At 35.1% G+C, this 22,705-nt stretch overlaps 1 protein-coding gene across 1 annotated transcript; it reads left to right on the forward strand.

The window, feature by feature from the left end:
* Positions 1-2,443: 2,443 nt before the first annotated feature.
* Positions 2,444-22,069, forward strand: LOC129228640 (uncharacterized). Its single transcript, XM_054863323.1, has 6 exons — positions 2,444-2,645; positions 3,941-3,993; positions 6,590-6,700; positions 8,692-8,739; positions 15,936-15,992; positions 22,013-22,069. Exons 1-6 carry the CDS (start codon positions 2,444-2,446, stop codon positions 22,067-22,069), a joined length of 528 nt encoding a protein of 175 aa, XP_054719298.1.
* The last annotated feature ends 636 nt before the right edge of the window (positions 22,070-22,705 follow it).

A 22,705-nucleotide genomic window follows, 5' to 3' on the forward strand; every position in this document is an offset into this window, starting at 1 on the left:
GGGATCTCCACTTTCTTCGAACCGCCTTCTTTTGAAAATTTCGTTGCATGACATCGTCCTCACAATCTGGAACTTCGTTGCCATTAAGAAAAGCATAATTCTCAGTGTTTTGGGATTGATGATAACTTATGGCATCATTATTGGTCAGCTTGGATCCAGTAATATTCCGACGGAAACCACTCTCAATAATATTACGAAGGAGAAACCGTAAAATGTATTCTGTTATTGGGTAAAATCACACATATATCTTACCGGCGACTATAATGCCTCACAAGTTTTTTTCTTATAAATGTAATAATTGACGAGCTGTAATAACAGTGGTTTAGGTTAAAAAATTTGCAGTTAGTTTGAGTTAAACTTGTATTTGGGTTCGACTATAGTTATTCTGTTACTCTACACTGTTAAAACTTCAGGAAAAAGTCAGTAACCTTCCTGAAATTATCCTGGAAGCTTTCTGAAGAATTCAGAAATCTCCTCAGTTACAGCCAGTCATGTCGCTGGAACCTTCAGAGAAAATTTAGGTAACTTTAAAATAATAGCTTGGCACCTTCCCGGTTTTCTTAAGAAAACTTCCAGAGCATTATCGCAACCAAATAGCCAAAGACAACACATAATTGGAAGTAAGTACCATCACTTGCCTGCAAACCTTGCAAAGCTGCGGAATCCAGTGACCTTTTCTCTCCCATTGGGAGCTTAGTCAAACCGGACGGGTCGTAATCGGGATGGAGCCAATACACTTACTAAATACGCTCAGTTAATCTTTAAATTTTTAGCTAGAAATATTTTTCACAACAGTGAGAAGTTAGCATTCGTGCAACTTGTAGTAGTTCAGGAAATATATTGAGAAAAAAACAAGATTTTCAGAGGAAATTGATGAAAACCTGAAACGTTCCACTGAGATAAACATTGACGTTTCGGAATTCTTTTACGTGAATATTATTGTAAAATTGAGTGTTTACCCAACGTATACAAAGCTTTTACAGTAAACATTACAGGAAAAAGTAAGCGGTCTTAGAGTCAATTTTTGCACCACGTGACTGATGGTATGAGTCATATATTTCTTCATTACTCCCCTAGAGGTGCATTCGGTGGACTGGAACACCGTAGTAGGAGCACCAAGAGCCAGGTTGAACCCCACCGCTTGAAAACCCGTTATTTTTATTCATTTATTTAATTATTTATTTTTTATTAATTCGGTGAACTAACCACAGCTTTCTTGTTTTTCTACCGTAAAACAGAATTTTACGGTAAAAAGTACAGGCAACATGGATGCCATTGATTAACGAAAAATTCGAGGAAACTTTTTTACGAAACATTGAGAACGTTTCTGGATTTCACTGGATTTCATCTATTTCCCCGTAAAATCAAGTATCTTTGCAAAAAGGTTTCCTGAATTGATACCAGTTGTACTAATGCAGACTTTTAAGACTATTCACTGTTGCAAAAAATATTTTTAACTACCAGTTTAAAGATTAATTGAGCGCGTCTAAGTGCAGCAGCTTTGGTTGAATTACGGTTCGTCCAGACTGACTATGCTGCCGATAAGCGGGAATAAGTTACTGGATAGCTAGTTTTGAAAAAGGATGACCAAGTTCCCAATGAGAATGAAACGTTCCCAATAAAAAGTTCACTTCTAGAATGAACCAAAAAAATTAGTGTATTTGAAACCTTAAGTTTCTCCGCTACAGTTTTGTTTTGCGTTGTGTCATTTTAGTCACCAGTGACCGATACATAAAGAGATTTCATGCACTTTGTATATGAGTGTAAATAAAAATGTTCGCGGCCTCAATGTCTAAAAACTTTACTTTTTTTGAACGGGGGTTTTGTTAATCTTTAGTTCAATAACTTTTACTTTTATTTTTCTGAAAAAAATTTCTGATATATGTACTGTTAAAACAAATAAAAGAGAATTCTAAGCAAAGAATGAGGCGAACTGCCAAATGCAATGTAATTCTTCAGTTGAGGCATAACTTAGCTTGAAAATTAGTAAAAAAAGGCTCTCGTAAAATAGTTGAACCGGAAGCTTGCTGTAACATTCAATAATTTTAGTTACAAGGTCCTAAAAACTGATAGACACCACACTGAAAATAAAATCAGGAAAAACATCAGAATTGAAAAGGCTTCAAAATGACGGGAAAATGCAACAAAGCGAGAGGTCTTGTGAACACAAAATGCAAGCACTCAAAAACAATTTACGAGGAAAAATTCCAAAATATTTTTTGGAAAGTGTGAATAACGAACCACTATTATCATTTTCGTAATAGTTTTTTTAATCGAAATTCTGCAACTGCTGTGAAAAATTTCACACGGAAGGTGTTATTTTGGGGGATTTGTCCACAAGGGAAAAGGAAGCGAAAACTGTTTAATGATTGCTTAAACTGCACGCAGTACTTTTATGATACGTTTAAAAGCATTTTTCCTGACGCATCTGTTTTTTTCAATCATGAACTTCATCTTGGTGGTTTTTGCTCTGGTTTGTGTACCGGTGCTGGTTCATCCGATTGACTCGTTTGGAGCACCAGAGCCACCTGCAGGAATGTACAAAATGGCAGAAGAAGGGGAGAATATGAAATCTGAGGCTGACGAAGCCGGCATGTCAGAAGAGCAATTTTACCGCTGCTTCGCGGATATCAACTGCAAATTAGGTAAGGAAGCTTGAAAAAAGTGCAGCTCACCTTTTTTCCCTTCATTTGCTTTTCAAAGTTACAATAATATGCATTATTTCTCACGTTATTTTTTTTCTTTGTACGCCGTAACTTCCTTAATATTTCATCAAACTTCATTCATGAGGCCTAATTTTAAAGATTTTTTCGACCTCTATCCGCGCAAAAATAAACAAGAAATTCCCCTTTTTGTTTTAGTGCTGTCATCTAGGAGGAATGATTTCGTTAAAAGTAAATTTCTAAGGTAAAGTTCATTGATTTTGTCTTTTAGGAAGTGCTGCAAATATCGTCGCCTCAGAGCAACATTAAGATACCTTAGTGTTATTTCTGGGATTAAATATTTTGCTGTTGCTCTGAAGCACGATATGCAGATATGTTCACAAATATTAACATGACCGTTATATTTAAAAAGAGCATAAAAATTGTAAATGCGTCCATCAAAACCATCAAATGTTAAAGCGCTCACTGTACTTTTCTATCTGCATTTATCACGTATCAGAAATTGAACTATCTCTTATTTTGTATCAGAAATTAATTTATCTCTTATTTTGGAGTTTGTTCAAGAGCAAATGCTGCGTATAGGCAAGTTATTTTTATTAATTTAATTATTTTTAGCATTTAGAGTTTGTAATTTTTCACGCTGTTAATATAGCAAGCAATCAAATGCTCCAGTTAATTAATTCATATAAATGAGGAGACAAAACCAATTAAAAAGGCTGCGTCTCAGTCTCAGTGTCGCTGTCTGTGAAATAAATAAACACAGTTCTGTAAATTGTCTGCGAGATAAATATCTGTGTTCTCCCCCATGCAATAAAGTAATTGTTTCATTTCTCACATCAGATTTTTTTTTTTTTTTTTTTTTTTTTTTTTTTGTATTTAACACGAGAATTGCCTCTTGCACGCACCAAATTTCTTGTTGGGCCGCAACCCCTTAAAATATTTCAATTTACCAACTTTTAACGAAAAACAAAAATTGTCTTGCGTAAACGCAGTACGAGAAAGATGCCAATTGTAGTAACTCTCTCTTATTTGTCCACCACTTTTTTGCGCATGAGGGAACAGGCACTAAGACTTCTATTGGCGTACTAGAAGGTTCTAGTGTTAATCAACTGTGGCAATTCTTCTGATCTGAATCAAATCAAATTCATGAGATCATTCGCCCTCATGACCTTCAACATAAGATAAAGTCATTTCTGCAGATACTCCCTGTTTATTGTGATGTAGTATATAAGAATAATACAACCTTAATTTTGTTATTAATAATGTTCATATTCTAGGTCCTGAAGTTTTCCAGCAAGTAAAATATTGTTACACTTTGCTCTCACCGGAAGTGAGTATATTTTATCATTGAAAAGGGGTTTTGATTGTTTGTCCTTGATTGCTTTCTTTTTGGAAACCTAACTAAGCGTTTCAGAACACCTAAAGCAATAAGAATAAAATACTTTTGGATTTTTTTTTCTTTTGGATTACATGTACGCCTTGCAACAAGTCCATTGTCCCACGTAAAAAAAAGTAATTTACGCAAGCAATTTACTTAATTATGTGACAGAAAATAGTTAGCACGCTAGGAAAAACATCACACATAGAAAAAAATTATTAGTTAGTATTTATACAATAAAGAACAATGTAGAAAAAATTATTTCCATCAGAGAAGCGTTGGCGCAAAACACCGTCTGAGGAAAAGCTGAACAGCAAACCAATGGCCATTGATTAAGGACATGACCTCCCTTACCTGTAGCGGGCACATAGATACTGATTGTCTATCCATACTCACACTAGATTATCTACGAATTCTTGGGTTAATAATACACGGTCCTCATTGAGATTGTGCTACTTGTTTGGCATTCTTCGGGAATATGATCTTGACGTTAGACTTCTGACAAAAAGGCAATTCCATTTTATCAGAAGTATCAATTCAGTGCCTCTTATAAGAAAGCCACCTCACTAGTGCCGTGACGTCATAGCAAGGGGTGGCGAGGACTTTGACTCAGCCTTCTGTTGTTGCGTCACACTGTGAAAACGATTCAGAAACGTTCCTGGAAAATAATAGGCAGCTGATATGCCCAATTTCTACCAGTAACATATCTCGCAAAAACCAGGAACGTTTTCCGCTGAAATTCAGTAACCTTCCTGAAAAATCCAGAAATCTTCCCATTTAAAGCCAGTCGTGTCCCCAGAACTTAAGAGTAACCTTAGGTAGCGATAATATAACAGCTTGGCACCTTCCTGATTGATCAAGACAGTTGCAAAAGCGGTATTGCAAAAAAGGCCAAAGCTAAGCCAGAATTGCAGGTATTAAGCATCTCGCTTGTTTGCAATTCTTGCAAAGCTACGTAGTCCATACTTATTTGGTCCCTTTGGGAATTCAATCAGCATGGACGAGCCGTAATCAAACGGAAGCCGATGCACTTTATAAATACTCTTAGTTAATCTTTAAACTGGGAGCTAAAAATATTTTCTACAACAGAGAGAAGTCTGCATTTAGGCAACTTGTAGCAATTCAGGAAACTATTTGACAATGATACTTGATATTTCCAGGAAGTGGATGAAAACCATTGAAGTCCCGAAACGTTACACGGAAACACTCAGGAACGTTTCGGAATTTTTTTACAGTGCATGAGGACTTATAGGTCCGTTCTGACGTGGCTTTCCTGTAGGAGATGCTGATCTATTGCAGCACAAACTATCCCACAAAGACTTTAAATATCCTTGTTTCATTGCATGGACTCTATATGGAACACGAACTCTACAACTATATGATGCAATTGAATTTTGAAGATTTTCAGGAAAGGTATTTAAATAACTGTTTTTGGCTTAGTAAGGAACATATGAGCTAAGTCTAGTACGGAGCAGGAAAAGTAGTATATAAATATTGTTTCGGGAAAAATTAATTTAGAAGTAGAGAGCATGCTTGTCATAAAGCTCATGCAGTTGAACAAGGGTCTTACAAGTTTGGAGACTTGGTAAGAAATTGGGAAGTAACAGAAAATGCCCCAATGTAAATGGTGATGAAATTTTATTTATCACTCAATTCTTCATTTCTGCCCTCATATTAGGAGCAGTTTTCTCAAAATCTGCTTTCTGTTGCTCTTGTCTTCACATTTTTTAAAACTATATAGTTTTTTTTTAGCCTGCACGCGCAGTCGAGTAAATAGTGACGTGTTTAATTTGCATATTTGAGAAAATAATTTAAACATATGTACAGCTGAAATCCAACTACGAGTATATCCAACCGATTTCAGGATTTCAGAGGAAAAAAAAAACAAAAAACGTATAGCAATTCGCAAAAGTAATGAAGCTGTCAACGCGCTATTGCCTCTATAACTATCTAATTGCGCTAAAAAAAAAAAAAAAAAAAAAAAAAAAAAAAGAAAAAAAAAAAAAAATCAGGTATAAACGTACATTGAATTGAAAGTCTCGACTAAGACGAACACCAATTTCTGATTTAGCATTTTGTTAGGTAGTAGACGACCCCATTGTGTAAAGGAAAGAAAATATTAAATATTTTACATAGAAAATATAGCCCGTACATTTGTTCACCTGTAGACCCTGCTTTAAATTTACTCGGAGATAAAACTGTTCATCTTCCATTGTGGATTACAGCATACTCCGCAATTGTCGATTATCATTTTCTTTTTTCAGCATTTTACAAAAATATTGTAGTAGTTCAGTATTTGTAAGAAATATGTGATTTTTTTTTCTGAATGTACAAATATTTATATTACAATGTGTGTATCAGTAGTAATGTTTTTAATATATAGGTAAGCATTTCTTCCATTTTCCACAGTATCACTCATTCGCGGTTGCTACGAATAACAGCTAATACGAACAAACTCGTGGATTTTTGACATTTCATATTAACCGAGTTCAACTGTATCTGCACTTTAAGAAGGAATAAAAGATTACCATTAATGTTTTGACTACAGGAAGTAATTGAATATGCAGGATGGTTTCAAGATTGTCCAGTCGGAAATTTCGATACACCAACTTTGGAAGCAGTTAACACGGAATTTTGCACCTTGGATTATCCAGCGCAGGTAGTTATTTTTTTTCTTTGTTCCCGAAAAAATGTCGGTTGCAATTTTTACTAGACAGATTTGAATGTCCTCAAATATAAGGTTCTTTAAAGCTGACACCGGCGCGATGTATTTTATTGTTAATACATTTTTAATGAGTTTAAAATGCGATTAAAGTAAACAAAAAAGTTTTCTCTTTTTTATCCCTGATATTTGAAACGGAATTTTTTTTTAAATGGGTCTTTCTCTTTTTTTTTTTTTCTGTCTTTTATACATAAATGCTGCAAACACTTCCGCACTCTTTAACTAATATTTAAGTCAGATCTTAACTTTATGATGTTGATATTAGTCGATTAAAAAAATAATAATAAATCCTCATATATATAATAGCAAAAATCACTGATCGAGTAACGTTCTGATGTCACCAACAATGAAACGCATGATAATTTGATATTTTTTGGTAATGTTTGGACATGCAGGGAAATGCTTTATTTTGACAAGGCTGAACTAGATCCGGTAACTTGTCTGCTTAACTGGTAAGATTGTGTCATTTCAGGAGAATGGAGAAACGAAAAGTGCTCAACAATGAACGCTACCAATTGGAGTTTAGGGTAAATCCACTGGAGTTAGGGTTACGATTTCAACCGTCATCAAAATATCACCGAACAGGCAATTGCTTCGTTCAAATGTAGAAGCAATTTTCACCCGTTATACCTTGACGGGCGACTTTTTAGTTTAGAAATAACTGAGAATTAAATTTGAAATATTTTCTTATTGTAGGCAGTTGTTTCTTGTATTTCCAAGTGTTGAGCGAAGTAGCACTTCTAAAAATGACAATCCCATGTTTTTTTCTTTTTTTTCTTTTTTTGTAGATCAAAAGAGTTTTTCTAATTTTGAATATTTACCACTTCTCAACCGCGCTGTACTGCTGTACACTATCTATTACGCGTACTTTCACTGCCTAATTAGTGTATCACGAAAATCTACAGATAAACACAGAAATAGTATCATGTAATATAAAAAATACAAGCTACAGTTAGTATAGGGGAACTTTATTGTCCTGGTCTTCTTCATTTTAACTTGATTGATATTTTCACTTTGATTTGGAATTTCAATTAAATTTTTTTTTTGTTGCCATTATTTCGAATGGCATAGAATTTCATTTTGTTCTTAAAACAAAGCATTTGACGATGTAGCTTTGTTTTTATTTCACGCTAGTGGTACCCGCACGGCTTTGCCCGTAATAGAAAAATTAAAAGGTCTTTTGGTTCGCCTGTGTATTTACAAATAATGTATGGTGAATTTCCTCGCCATTTGGCTGTACCCATGTTACGGTTCCACGTTATGATAATTAAGTATCTCGCCAATTGGCTTGTGCCCAAGTTACGGTTCCACTTTATGATAATTAAGTATCTCGCCAATCGGCTTGTGCCCATGTTACGGTTCCACGTTATGATAATTAAGTATCTCGCCAATTGGCTTGTGCCCATGTTACGATTCCACGTTATGATAATTAAGTATCTCGCCAATTGACTTGTGCCCATGTTACGGTTCCACGTTATGATAATTAAGTATCTCGCCATTTGGCTTGTACCCACGTAACGGTTCCATGTTATGATAATTTCGTAATTTACTCGTCCATCTTATGATAATTTTGTTCTTACAATTGGAATAGAAAAAGAACCACATCGAATTTTCGAAAAATCGCTTCGAGCTGCACACCCCCATGCTACAAACTAACTTTGTGCCAAATTTCATTAAAATCGACCGAACGGTCTAGGCGCTATGCGCGTCACAGAGATCCTGACAGACAGACAGAGATCCTTTCAGCTTTATTATTAGTAAAGATTTTTGCCTTTGTTGCTTTTTTTTTTTTTTGAAAAATAAGCAACTTAATTTAAAAGCAACTTTATAACTTTACTCGAATGATAAGGAATAACGGCTTACTTTATAATGCTTTAATGATATGGAATAAACAGCATTACTTTAATTGTAGTTTTTATATTTTTTAGAGGAAAGTAAATGACTGTTTTGCTGATCACTGCATGGAAAAACTTACGGTAAGAAATGTTTTCCCCATTTTTTAGACCTCGGATAAAAATGAATGCCCACCCCCCCCCAAAAAAAACTTTCTTTCAAAATAAACACTTTGGATTCGTTTATTTTGAATTTTTAGCGTCAGGGTCAGATTAAGGCATGGGTACATAGGGCATGGGTACAGGGACCCAACATTTGTGGGTGTACAACAAATCTGAAGTTTTTTTTTTAAATATAGCAATTCGAAATGCACCATAGAAAAAGCAAATATTAAGTTCAGAAAAAATTCTAGTTAAAATAATAACCTCTTTCACAAAACACAAAGCCACTCAAGGCTAAGCATTACTTTTTATTGCATTTTAAATGTTATGTAATGGATATTTTTGATATTTACGGCCAATTGTAATAAGGATAAAGTTTGACGACATGTCATATTATAAGGTTTATTTATCGCATGGTACCGCTTTTACAAAAAAAAATTGCTATCTATATTTTTAGATAATATATTATGCAACATTTGATACCACTACATTTAACGTGGTTGCAGTAAAAGCTTAACTAAAAAAATATTTAATTAATGTATAATATAGTGCGACTGTGATAAGTAGAGCTGTGACTTTGACAATGTTTGCTCTTCCTTGGGCAATAGGGAAAGGTCTTTGGTATTGAGTTGAGTTGTGTTACTTTCACAGTAGTTTTTTAAAAGTATTCCATTTCAAATAAAACCAAGAACATATCCCCTTAGACGGAACTCTGCTAAAAGAGGTAAACATTGTCAAGGTCATAGCTCAATTATTCAGAGCCGCACTATATATGTTACGGTAGGGGGTACTAAATAAAGTTAGTGCCTAGTATCCCCTCAAAGCACCTTAGTCCTGTTTACCGCTAAAAATTAACATGTTGTTTCTGCTATCTGTTCATGCTATCTGAAATGTCCTTAAAGTGATAAATTACCTGCAATGTTGACGCTTAGTCAACACTATTTAAGTTAATTGTCGTTTTGTATCTGAACAAAATCAAACATTAATTTACTTTAATGGCAAAGTTGATGACATTTACCCTTTCCTGATACATCCGTTTCTCTAACTAATCACTGTCATTCCATTTGAGTAAGACTTGTTTATCAAAAATTATCAGCCCTTTAGTAGTCAGCGACGTGTTTAATTAACATTGGCAAAATTTGATAAAGAATGTGTAATTAGGATGCCAAGCAGTTTTACGCATTTTCATCATCAAAAACCGTTTTATGAACAGCACCCGATTAGCAAATTTTCTGAAAGCAAGTAGGGACCCTCTTGAATTGCGCAATTGAAGAAAATACTATAGAATTTCACTCGCACATTTTTTTCTCATGGAATATGTATGACTTTTTGCTGCAATACTAGTGTGCAATTATTTGGTACTCAATATTTATTTTGCTCAGATCACAAACCACATGACAACTATTTCACATAGGCCACAACCTAAAGGATAATGAAGATTCATTTCGGTTATAAATTCATTTATTTTTTTTAATAATGTGGCTTCAATTCACAAGTTGAAGCGAGCCATGTCTACGGATTCTCAGTGATGCGATAAAATTGCTTTGACCACCACTTTGTTGGCCCTTTCAGCTTCAATCAGATGGTATTGGCCTTCAGCTCAGCTATTCGCTATTCCAGGGACGCAATTGAGTTATGGCCACTACATAAGAGGAACTGAATCATCCGCATTTTGGTTCCAAAACTGTCCGTTGTCAAAATTAATAGTATTTGTATAAAATCCTCGTAGCAGAAAACTGGTGCTAATCTTTAGATGAGCTGCTTGATTGATGTTTGCGTTGTTGATTCCTTAAATGAAGAAGATTTAATTGATGCGTAATTAAAAACAAGAAAGGTGTGAAAATGAGTTTCATTGCAGCAAACTTTTTTCCGATACATTTTTGTTGAATTTGCAAACTAAGTTATCTTCCTAGATTTACCTTAAGTGACATGTTACTCAATTAATCATCATTTTTCTTACGATATAGCAACCCGCGAATATTATAATAATCTATATATATATAAATGGATGTATGTTTGTGGGTATGTGTGTATGTTCCTTATACAAATCCAGTTTTCGTCGGATTTCTTCCAAATTTGGCACAAAGGTAAATTGTTGCTCAGGAATTCATACGGGCGGGTTTTTGGAATTTTAAAAACACCTAAAGAGGTCTAGTTTCATATTTTGGGACATAAAATTGCTTTTTTCTGCACGAACTATTTTTTGTATAGTTATGAATTTAGTATAAATGAAAAGCCCGTAACTGCGCTAGATGAAGTTTCTTCAAAGATTGACTTTAATCGTTAAATTTGTGAACCTTGGTTCAAAGCAAATGAAAACGGTTGTCAACACATAACCACCAGGAGCTATTTTAAATGCAATCAACACAAAACGTATCCTAAACGCTCGCCGTCAATGCTTTTAGCGATAAGCGTTAAAGCATGTTTGGAGCGAAAACCGTAGATATAATAAATGATGCTGTACATCGTTTCTTAAACTGCGTCCTGCGAAGCCCCAGAGGTCCATTGATGCTACTAATGGTGCTACTTAATTTGAATGCTACCGTTTAATTGTAGTTTTTAAATATTGTTTAAATATAAACTCCACATTAGTAAGGCTTCGTGTAATTTTTAATCAGTGTTTATCCCGTCAATAGCAAGAAAATACAAACATGGGTAAGGTAATAGTATTGCATTCAATATTGACGTTCAATCTTCGACTGTTTCAGCATCAGACTACTTTTATTAAAACCACATCTATCATCCTTGCAACAGAAATTTTATTTAATGCTATATGATCCTTATCAAACCAATTTGCAATTTGTAAATTTTCTTTATACTATTCCTTGATTTACGTCAAATCCTTAAGTAATTCGGTTCAACTATATCGGTATTTGTGAATCTTGGTTCAAAGCAAATGACAATGGTTACCAACATATAACCACCAGGAGATATTTTAAATGCAATCAACACAAAAAGTATCCTCAGCAATGGCTGTTAATGTCGATTAGCGACAAACGCATAGCATGTTTGGCAAGAAAGCCGAACGAAAAAGAAATGCTGTTTCTCAGTAGTTCTTAAATTGCACCCTGCAAAGACATAGGGATGGATTGAAATCACCATCGGTGGTTCTTCTTCAATTTATTTGCGCATTTCGCTAATAAGTTTTCAAGTAATAATACCGTAACAGTAAACGAAGTTTTGATCTGTATTTTCTATACATAAACAGCACAGAAAATACCCAAATGAGATAGGTATTATCGAAGTACAATCTTCAGTTTTACAATTAGAATACTAAATTTATATTAAAACGACATCATTGCATCGGAAACATAATTTAATATTGTATTATCCTTAAACAAATCAATATGTATATGTTATTTATACTATTCCATGATTTACCTAATTCGGTTCACCTAAGTATCACAGAAATCGCTCCAGGTTATCAGAGACCAGGGGTAAAAATACTAATATAGCTAATGAATTGCAAAATAATCATTTTTGTGCATAGTAGCGTAGATTGAATTTATCTTTCAAGGGGGAGGGGGATAGTCATGGGGTTCATTACATGTACATAAACTATCATACTAGGATTTCTAATGTGTGGTAGAATAAAAGACTGTGCACCTTTAGACTCGAAACCACACGCAAATTTGATACGGCGGAATTCATAGTTTTAGAAGGGTAAAAGTTTAAAGTTTGAAAAATGTAAAGAAATATTTATTTACATTTAAACTTTTAAAATGCATAAAATGTCTCCATTTTTTAGTAAACAGATTTCTTAATCGTTTAAAATTTTATATTACTTTAACGCTCGAAGCAATAGTACACCTGAAGGAGCAGCTTCGCTGACTAGCAATAATTTTAAACCAGTTAGCGGGTATGAGGCAACTTTTGACATGAAGAGATTGCTACTGAAATGGACATGATGAAATATTACGCCACATTATAAAGTTTTTTCGTTTTAGTCTTCATCGTGAAATTAGTTGAGCAAAGCTCCATTTTCAGTTACCAGACTCTCAGTTCGATAACTTTTATTGTAAACAATCGAAAAATATTACTCCTTGTAACTACCACTAAGTAATTCAACCGTCATTGAAAAAATGCTGTAAGATAAAAATGGACACGTATCAGTGTTATAGAAGCAACTCGGTTCACAGTGGAGGGATAAGGTGAAACAATTTGTATCGCACGCATATTCGCTAATCGCAATACATCATTCTTTAAACTTTAAGAAATTAAAATCTCTAGTGAGACTTAAGTTCTGTATCACGGTCAATAAGTCAGAAGGGCAGGCGAATAAGTACTTTAAATGCATGTTAAATTTACCTTTTTCCCATATAGATAATTTTATGTTGCATGCTTAAGGTTGGGTTCATTCAAAAATGTATTTCATTTTGCTGCTGGAAGGGGGACTAAGAATTGTATTTAGGAGCAAGATTTGAGTTAAATTTAAGAATTAGAAAATTTTGAATAATTTAACTTTTTAGTATTTGGATTACGTTTCTAAACGTGGAAATACATTTCCTTCGTTTTGAAGCTGCGGATATGGGGAACAGAATGTGCAACAAGCTTTTGTAAAACATAAACAAAATAATTGTCTACTATACAGTTGTAAGTAGAAACACGACGGTTTTTTCCTTCTTTTAATTTCTTGGCCTGCAAATAATTAAAAAAAAAAAAAAAAAAAATGACGCGGACAGTGACCAAAATGTGCACACCTATTTCTTTTTCTGTTAGGCAGTTCAATTGACGGGTTTTATAGAGTTCGTTCTTTATGTTCGCGTCCACGTACTCCATTTTTAATGCTTTATATATCTTAAAATAATAACTGTAACTGTTTCTATGGTAACTATTATTCAGTAAACCATTCCTACCCCTGATTAGGACTGTGCCTCTGCAAATTAAAATTTCGATGTTCTCAAAGGAAAACTTCAGAGCAGCAAACTTAAATAAGTGCTCTTACTACATGCATCAGTTTGAGTTATCATGTACAACATTTACGGCAAGTGTGAGGTTTTAAAAATTTGAAATAAAATTTTAATCGAGACAAATTTTGAATCGTTGCAAGACACCAATATTAATATCTAACTGTCATTTTTGCCTACGAAAATAGAAATTTGACACAAATATAAGAAATAAAATGTAGTTGACGTACGTCTTTTTATGCAATTTACACTTATCTAATATTACTCCATGGCATGCTACTAAATCGCCACGGAAAGGGCAAACAGACACATTTTGTGAAGTTATTTATGCTAAGTGAACGTTTTCTACGGAATGTGCTTACATTCCTGAACACTTACAAAAAATTATAAAATGAGTCTACCTAACCTGTGAAACCTTTAAAGTAAAAACACCGCCATTTATCCGTAAAACGAAATGTTAACGGCTATTGATAACAAAGACCGAATTCTTTATTTTCTGTACAGTGGATTATCTGTTTAGCTTTTGGGCCATTGAGGATGATTTTCATATCTGAAAATATTGTAACGGTGGCATATTTTGCATATATTTGTAACTGATAAAAGCCATTGAATTTATTCACGACTCTTTCTAGGAAAACACCTCAAGATTTTTTTTCTTGAATAAAATGTATGTGAAGAGTACTATAGCATGCTTTAATGTCTTGAGGTATACAAAACCGTCAAAGACAGCACAACGGTTTTCGTATTCGAAGCACCACGCAAAAGGTTGTCCCATAAGATATGCAAGACAATCATTTGTCTCTGCATTAAGACATTGGATGTACCGCCCGTCTGTTTCAACAGCAGACAACGTGCCAGTGGACACGGCAGAACCAAAGAATATCGTTGACAGAACCCCGATAACATGTCTCATTGCTTTTTCGTTTTTACTTGATGCTATTTTTCCTGCAAATGCTCAACTTTCTGTGCTATTTACAGTCTTTTGAAAATTTGAGCCTAGAGTAGTGTGAATGCAGTTTTTTACTCTCATTTAGATAGAATTCATCCATTTAATTATCTAAATGATATGTTGCATTGAGAAGCACCCGGGCAACGCCGGGTAATAAGCTAATGTATTCATAAATACTGGAAACAAGGTTGGATCCAAACCTGTCTTGGAGCCAAAATGTCGGATAAGTTGGCCTGTCCTTTTCAAGGGATTTTAGTATGAGACAACTGGGCTGTCGGTGTATTGCATGTAATAGTCCTTACCGTGTCTAATGAAATGTTGGTCAATAACTTTTGGAGTTCCCAGAGCTGGGGGTTCATGGGCCTACTGGTAAATCCGGTCCTGTTTATGAGGGGTTCAGGACGTTTTTGAAGCATCCTTGTCTTTTCTCCAGCATCAATGCTTTGGCGTAGATTGGGGTTTCGCTTAAGAGGGTCCGGGACACAAAAATCGTCAAGTTTTGAATTTTTTTTTTTTTTAATCGTCTGAAAAATTACTCCGTTTTTTTCTGCTTAAGAGGACGTTTGAATATTGTTTCTATCTTACATAGAACAAAAGATATAATTATTTTTGTTGCATGCATCTAACTAATGTGTACTTAACTTTAAAACTTTAAACGCGTTTTTCTCCATGATGCAATTTTTACGATTTCTTGCGTTCGAACTCTTATAAGTCAGGAACCGATAAGGATAAAGTAATGGAACTTGGAGCATATCTTTTTCAAACAGTTTACTTTAATTTTTATTCGGCGAATTTGAAAAAAAAAAACGTTTACAACAAAAATTATGATTTTTTTTTTTAAGTATCTTCGAATTTTTAGAAATTTTTCTTCAAAAATTTTTTCATTCATTGAATCACTATTTTTAAAATCGCTGAATAAAAATTAAAGCTTAGATATTTGTGCGTAACTTATTTTAAAAAAATTGAAAATTGATCAAGGATATTTTGAGTTATAGCAATTTAAAGCAACCCCATTAAAAAAAAAAAACTATTAAAACTTGAATAAAATTTTTTTTTCATATTTATGTTATGATTTTGCTTATTAAATAAATGGTAAATTAGTGCAAAAAATTTCAAAACTCTAAAGTATATAATGAAAAAAATCAAAATATGTCCCGGACCCCCTTAAATATAAATATTTGGGAAGAAAACATCGATATTTTAGTTTTGAACACGATATTTTGAAACACTGATGTTTTTTCATAGATATCGCACCTCTACTGTCAATTATTTAATCTTAAGCGCCTATATGCAACTAATTCACTTTAATGCAACTTCTGTAGGAATTATGCAAGCAGCCAGAGAACAAGAAACGATGTAATAGACTGAAAAAGGCAGCGGTAAGAATAAATTTTGTCTGTATCATACCTTGTAGCAACACCGACGCAGAGAGGTCATGATAGTTCTCACAATTGCCATATTAGAAATGCTAATAGTGTTTAACTCAAGGATTCTGGGAGTTTGACCTCCTCCTTCCAGCCGTGCGGCTGCAATAATGTTTGAATAAAATTATTTACCTTTTGTAACTTGTTTCATGACGTGGACAGTTTCAAACATGTATTATTTGCGCCAGGCTTTAAACAGCAAACAACGAGCTACATTCTTGTTACAAAAAATAGAACCGAATAATAATTGACGCATGGTTAACGAATTATAAACTCATTTACAAGGAATCAAAAATTTAAAAAAAAAATCGTTGGAGTGAAATAGCAAAAATCAAGCGATTTCCATTTTAAACCTACCTAAAAATTTTTCTGAAGGTTCTAGATAAGTGTCTGGCTTTAAACCGGAGAGATTTCTGAAACCTTCAGAAATATTACAGGAAAATTTCAGGAAGGTTACTGAATTTTAACGGAAAACGTTCCTGTTTTTTGAAAGATATGTTACTGGCAAAACTTGGGCACAATAGCTGCCCGCTATTTCCCGGGAATGTTTCTGAATTGTTTTAACAGTAAGGGTAAAAACATTGAATTTTTCCAGCCCGGATGGCAAACCTATCCTGAACTTCTCGAAGCGTTTCTTACTTTATTTCTTTTGTTAAATACACTCATGTTTGTGAAAATTGCAACACCAAGAAGGAATTGTGCAAATGAACTGAAATTCACAGGAAATGTATAGCAGGATAAGATGTGCAAATGATTATAATTACAGAGACGTCGCGCATGCGGGGACCGAGTTACGCCCTCTGAACTGCGGCGTAGACTCTGTACATAAATGGCTCTAAAGGTATTTTGGAATCATTGTATGATTATCTGACAATGGTAGATGAGTCTCTAGTAATCAATATGCCTCGTACAAAACGCACAGCGTCACACGAACGAGTAACATAGTTCGAATGGGGCCGCATGATTTGCTTGCGTGAGGGTAAACTTACGTATAGAGAATTAGTGCCTGCAAGTGGTGTAATGCGTCAACTGTAATGCGTATTTGTAAAAGATGGACAGAGGACGATGCAATTATCCGAAGAAATCGCACCAGACCGCGCAACTGAACGACGCCACGGGATCATCGACACCTCACCCGCTTAGCAGTAATGGATCGTATAGAGTCTTCTCTTACGCTAGCACAACGTTGGGGTATGACTATACAGGTGTCACACTTGCTGCAGCCACGGTTCGTGGCATATGCTGCGCCAAAACCTGCATGCAAGGATTCCCCTAAACTGTAAAAACTATTCAGTAACGTTCCTGGAAAATAATGGGTAGCTGACGTGCCTAATTTCTGCCAGTAACATATCATGCAAAAATCAGGAACGTTTTCCGCTAAAATTCAGTAACGTTCCTAAAATTATACCGGAAACCCACCTGAAAAATTCAGTAATATTCCAGTTTAAAGTCAGTCGTGTTTCTGGAACTTTCGCGAAAACTTAGGTAGGTATATTATAATAGCTTTGCACCTTACTGATTTATTAAAAATGTTTCATAAGCAGTATTGCAAACACGGCCAAAGCCCTTTGGGCGCTTTATCAGCATGGACAGGCCATAATCGACCTGAAGCCGATGATACACTTTATAAATACGCTCGGTTTATCTTTGAACTGGGAGCTAAAAATATTTTTCACAACTGTGAGAGATCTGCATTCGTGCATATTGTAGCAATTCAGGAAACGTTTTACAATGATACTTGATATTTCCAGGAAGTGGATAAAAACCATTGAAATCTTGAAATGTTACACGGAAATACTCAGTAACGTTTCGGAATTTTTTTTTTATAGTGCATACAGGATTCTCTTTACCCTCAATCATCGTCACTTTCAGCTTCAATGGACCCACCAACACTCCCAGTGGCTTGCGAACTAGCAACAGGTAGTGTTCTCGGATGAGTCCAGATATAATCTGCACTATAACGATAGACATGTACTCGTTAGACGTTGCACGTGGGATCGTCACCTCCCAGAGTGTGTAATTGGACCTCATACCGGCGTAACGCCAGGCGCCATAGTCTGAATCGGTATTAAATATAAAGGGCTGTCCTATCTAGTCCGAATTACGAGTAACCTCAATAACGAGCGCTAGTTCAGGGACGCTGTGACGCCGGAGGTACTACCCTTTCTTCAGAGAATCCCTGGTGCAGTGTTTCAGCAGGATAATGCACGCCTACATGTCACACGTAACGTATTCTTCGGTGCACGACAGGTTACGCTACTTCCTTCGTCTGTCCGTTCTCCGGATAATTAATTAAGCATGTCTCGGATTGCGTTAGTCTAAGACTCGCCCATGTGTCTCGTTCGGCATTTTGTACGGATGAACTTTGGCTTCATATTGAAACGATATGGGATGTCATTCCCAATCGTGACATTCAGAACCTCTATGATTCGATGCCTCACGATTATGCCAAAACGTGTACAGGCTCGCATAGCTGCGGGTAGCTAGATTCGATATTAATTTACGCCAGTTATTTTCATCTCATTGATCCGTAATTTTGATCGTTTATTTTTAGCACTATGAGTAATATGTGCAGCAAATTTTATCCTTTTCCAATGAGTCCTTCATAATGTTGCAATTTTCACAAACATGAGTGTATTAAAAAGAAATATTAAATATCTTAGTCTTAGACGTGTTTTACATAACTATGGAACTGTTTAATTTGAATGTTTTTAAAAATTAAACCATAGAGGTATAACAATGGGTAGAGAGAGCGAAAGTTCAATAAGCAGAAGTGGGATCCTGCCTGCATCACGTGAGAGAAGGAAAAAGTTTACCATATTTGGCAAGTTCTCTTAGAGTTGTCACGCACGGCGATGAACTGTTTTTTAAATTGTACTCCAGTCAAATCCATGTCCCAATCACGTGTCTGTAGCCTGCTTGGTTATAGGTCTTTTGGTCACTCGATGAAGAAGTCATGCTCTCTCTCTAGCCCATTATGCCTCTATGATTTAGACTGATTATTGTATTTTTGCAGTTAATGGAACTCGATTAAATATTTTTGTTTTACTTACTTTCTTTCTGAAATATTTCAGAAATGCATAGATGACCTCATTAAAGAAAAGGTGATGTCAGGCGAGTGCGAAACGATAGCAGCTAAAGGAAGGCCGTTCTGAGTTGCTTCACGTGGGATGAAACGTGCAGTGCGATTCAGGAATAAATCAATTCTTATTTCAAGTTCTTGTTTATGTTAACTTCAATTTGTGGAATTTTTGAGCCAGAAATAAACAAATTCGAAACCAATTCAGAGTTATTCTTGTATTTGAACATTTATTTTAAATTATCAATAAGAATCCTCATATATATATAATAGCCAAAGAGGGAGTAATGGTCCAGACATCGTCAACAATGAAACTCACTCTCCACGGTATGATAATTTGATAATATGTTTTGGTAATGTCTAACATAAAGGGAAAGGCTTGATTGTGACAAGGCTGAACTGGATCCGATAGCTTAAGTGTTTTACTGGTAGTTTTTGAGTGAAAATATTTTCGCGAATACAATACTTCCTTTTTTGTAAAAGGAAGTAAAAACGGCTAACTTTATAAGCGGCATTTATTGTACTTTAAATCAACGGTTTATTGAAGCAGAAATTATAATATAAGTTCATTATATCTTAGATGAAAATTATGGTATAAACTCCTGTTATATTTGGAGAAACTTTCGCAACTCTCTTTAAAAATGTGTTGAAAAAAAAAAATTGTTAACTTCTGTCATCTAATTCTACTTCTATCGACAACTAACTATAGAAAACAATTTCCAATGTGATAATGCCACAAATAACTGATTAATTATCAAAACTAAACGTTTTTAAAATTCTTTAATAATAATTTTGGGGTTCTAGGAAAAAACGTCCCCAGCAAAACGTCCCCGGAAATAACATCCCCGGAAGAAAAGTCCCCGGAAAAAATGTCCCCTAGGAAAAAACGTCCCCTGGAAAAAACGTCTCGTATAAACAAAATTGAGATGCTAAGTTTTTTTTATCATTTTATGCAATCGTTTAAAATTTTATCAGCATTTGGTTGAATATATTGAATTAAGAAAGGATTTTAGTGGTGCCATCTGTTAAGTAGCTGGTTAACAAGACGCGTACGTCGCTGCCTTTGTTAATTGCTCCAATCCCCTACAGTAGTACGGCTCTAGTTAACCAGCTAGCTAATAGATGGCGTCACTAAAATCATTTTAATTTCATGTGTAGTTTTCTTGTTACTTTAAGTTAAAAACTGAATTTCGAATTTTAATGGGAGATTTTTTTTTTCTCTGTTTTTTGTAATCGCTAAAAGTGAATTTCAGGTTTTAATATTTTAATGCTTTGCTGCGTCCCTGCTGAGGAAACTGTGCAGAGGAAAATAAGAAACTGATGTCAAGTGCGCGTGCGCTGCTTTGAAAACTACATTTTTGCCGCCAAAAGACTCAGTTGCATATGACTGCTTGAAGTGGAAAGTATAGTTAATATTTGTTGAAATGCAAAATGCCTTTAAGGTTTACAAAATCAAACAAAGGTAGAAATGTTTTGCACGATGAGGGATATTCCTATGTTAAGCAAAAGAACGGAACAGATGAAAAAGAAATATGGAGATGCGTAGAGTGGTACGTTAATAAGTGTGCCGGACGAGTTCACACACGAAGTGGTGAAGTCATCAAAAGACGCGGATGCCACAACCACGTTGAAGCAACGCCTCCTAAATACTAAATGCCTAACAACTTCTAGCTTTTATCATAGTACCTTGACTGCTGCCATCTATGGAAGATATTAGAAACTAATAGCTAAATATTTAACAATTTAAATCTGCGTTTGTCAGTTTTTTACCCGCGGATCGGAAAACTATTCTCGGATCGATAAGATGTTAATTTATATATATTTGATAAAATAAATAAAGAAAGAAAGAAAGAGTCATTAAGAAACAAGTAATTTATTTACTAGCAATGATATTTAAATGTAAAGAACAATTACTGCAATTATTATGCGTAATTAAGTAAACCTTTAAGAAAAAAAAATACAAAAAACTATAAAAAGCAATAAAAAAATCAGTATAAAATTATTGTAAAAGTTATAATTTCTATTAATTCATTTATTTTTTAAAAATAATTAGAGTATGTATGATACATTTTTATAAATTTTAATAAGCATTTTTGTTCAAATTATCGTGGACAGGTCTATGAGCAGGGGCGGACTGGCCCGCCGGCCTGCAAGCCGATGCGCCCTTCCGCCTGTGCGCCCTCGAAAGCCCACTGTGTGCCACTTTGTTTTGTTGCTATCGGTATTTTTTAAAATTTTTAATCAGAATTTTTTAAATTTATTTATTTCTTTATTTTTACTCCCACAAATTTGTGTGACTTCGTTTCTTTTTTTTTCATTTTTTACGATCTTGAACCTGTGCACCTCCGTTTTTTTACGCCCTCGAACCAGTGTGCCTTCTGTTCCCCCCCCCCCCCCACCATCGAACTTTTTTTTTTCTGCATTTTATTTTATTTGCGCCTTAGAACGTGTGAGCCTTCGTTTTATTTTTCCCCCTTTCTCCTTTCTTTCTTCTCTTCATTTTCTTGAGCCCTTGAACCTGTGTGTGCATTTTCGTTTTTTTGCCCCCTTAAAGCCAGTGCGCCTTCGGGGATTTTTTTTGAGCAATCACGATTGCTTATTGCTTTCATTTGAGCGTCCTTGATGTCCGGTTCCTTTTTCAGAATGGACCAGGGGCCTCTGCAGGGCCTGATTACTGAATAAGCCAACTAGGCCCTTGCCTAGGGCCCCGGATATTTAGGGGCCCCCAAATGGCTGAAATCATTTTAGTCTATGGTTAAAATTGTTTGAGCCTACGGCTGAAGTTACAAAGCTTGAATACATGGGGCCCCCAAAAAATATTTGGCCTGGAGACCCTCGATATCTTAATCGGGCTCTGCCGTTGCTGTATTTAAAGTGCAGCAATTTTTATTTATAGGTCCGGTACCGATCCGATGGACCAGTTACTGAAAATCACAAAAAGTTAAATCACTAATAACCTTTCCAGAATTATTTTTTTGGTAGTCTTGAAGCCTTGACTAAAATTCTGTAACGAAGAAACGTGAAAAAAGCTTCTGATCAGTGAATTAAGTTTTTTTTTTTTTTTTTGAGCACTCACGTTTGCTTATTGCTTTAATTTGACTGTTTTTGGCGTCCTATCATTTTATTCCCCCCCCCCCGCCACCCTCCGCACCATCACCGTCGACCGGATCCTCACGATGCTGCTCCTCTAGCGAAAGCCTTCTCCAGGTTGCATCCATGTCCTACACACACGCGCATACATACACAACTACACACACACACACGCACACATTACACATACACACACGCATACATATAGACACCTACACATACACACACACACACATACACGCAACTACCCACACATTCATGTCTACACACAGACACAAACACATATGCCTACACACACACATTCATACACACAACTACGCCCACACACTTATGCCAGCCCACACACATACACATACTCCTACACACAAACACAAATACCCCTCATACACAAACACACACGCTTACATACACACACTCGTGATTGCGAGAAACATAATTTGAATTCAAGATATCAAAATTCAAATTAATTTTTCTTTTTTTTTTAAAATTTTTCTTTAAA

Source organism: Uloborus diversus, chromosome 8 (assembly GCF_026930045.1).
Source record: "Uloborus diversus isolate 005 chromosome 8, Udiv.v.3.1, whole genome shotgun sequence".
Classification (NCBI taxonomy): Eukaryota; Metazoa; Arthropoda; class Arachnida; order Araneae; family Uloboridae; genus Uloborus; species Uloborus diversus.

What these genes read in the sequence shown, in the direction of transcription:
- LOC129228640 (XM_054863323.1), top strand. Translation starts at nt 2,444, where the DNA reads ATGAACTTCATCTTGGTGGTTTTTGCTCTGGTTTGTGTACCGGTGCTG. An exon ending in ACACTTTGCTCTCACCGGAA is followed by an intron (nt 3,994 to 6,589) that starts GTGAGTATATTT and finishes TTTTGACTACAG; the next exon opens with GAAGTAATTGAATATGCAGG. An exon ending in ACTGCATGGAAAAACTTACG is followed by an intron (nt 8,740 to 15,935) that starts GTAAGAAATGTT and finishes CAACTTCTGTAG; the next exon opens with GAATTATGCAAGCAGCCAGA.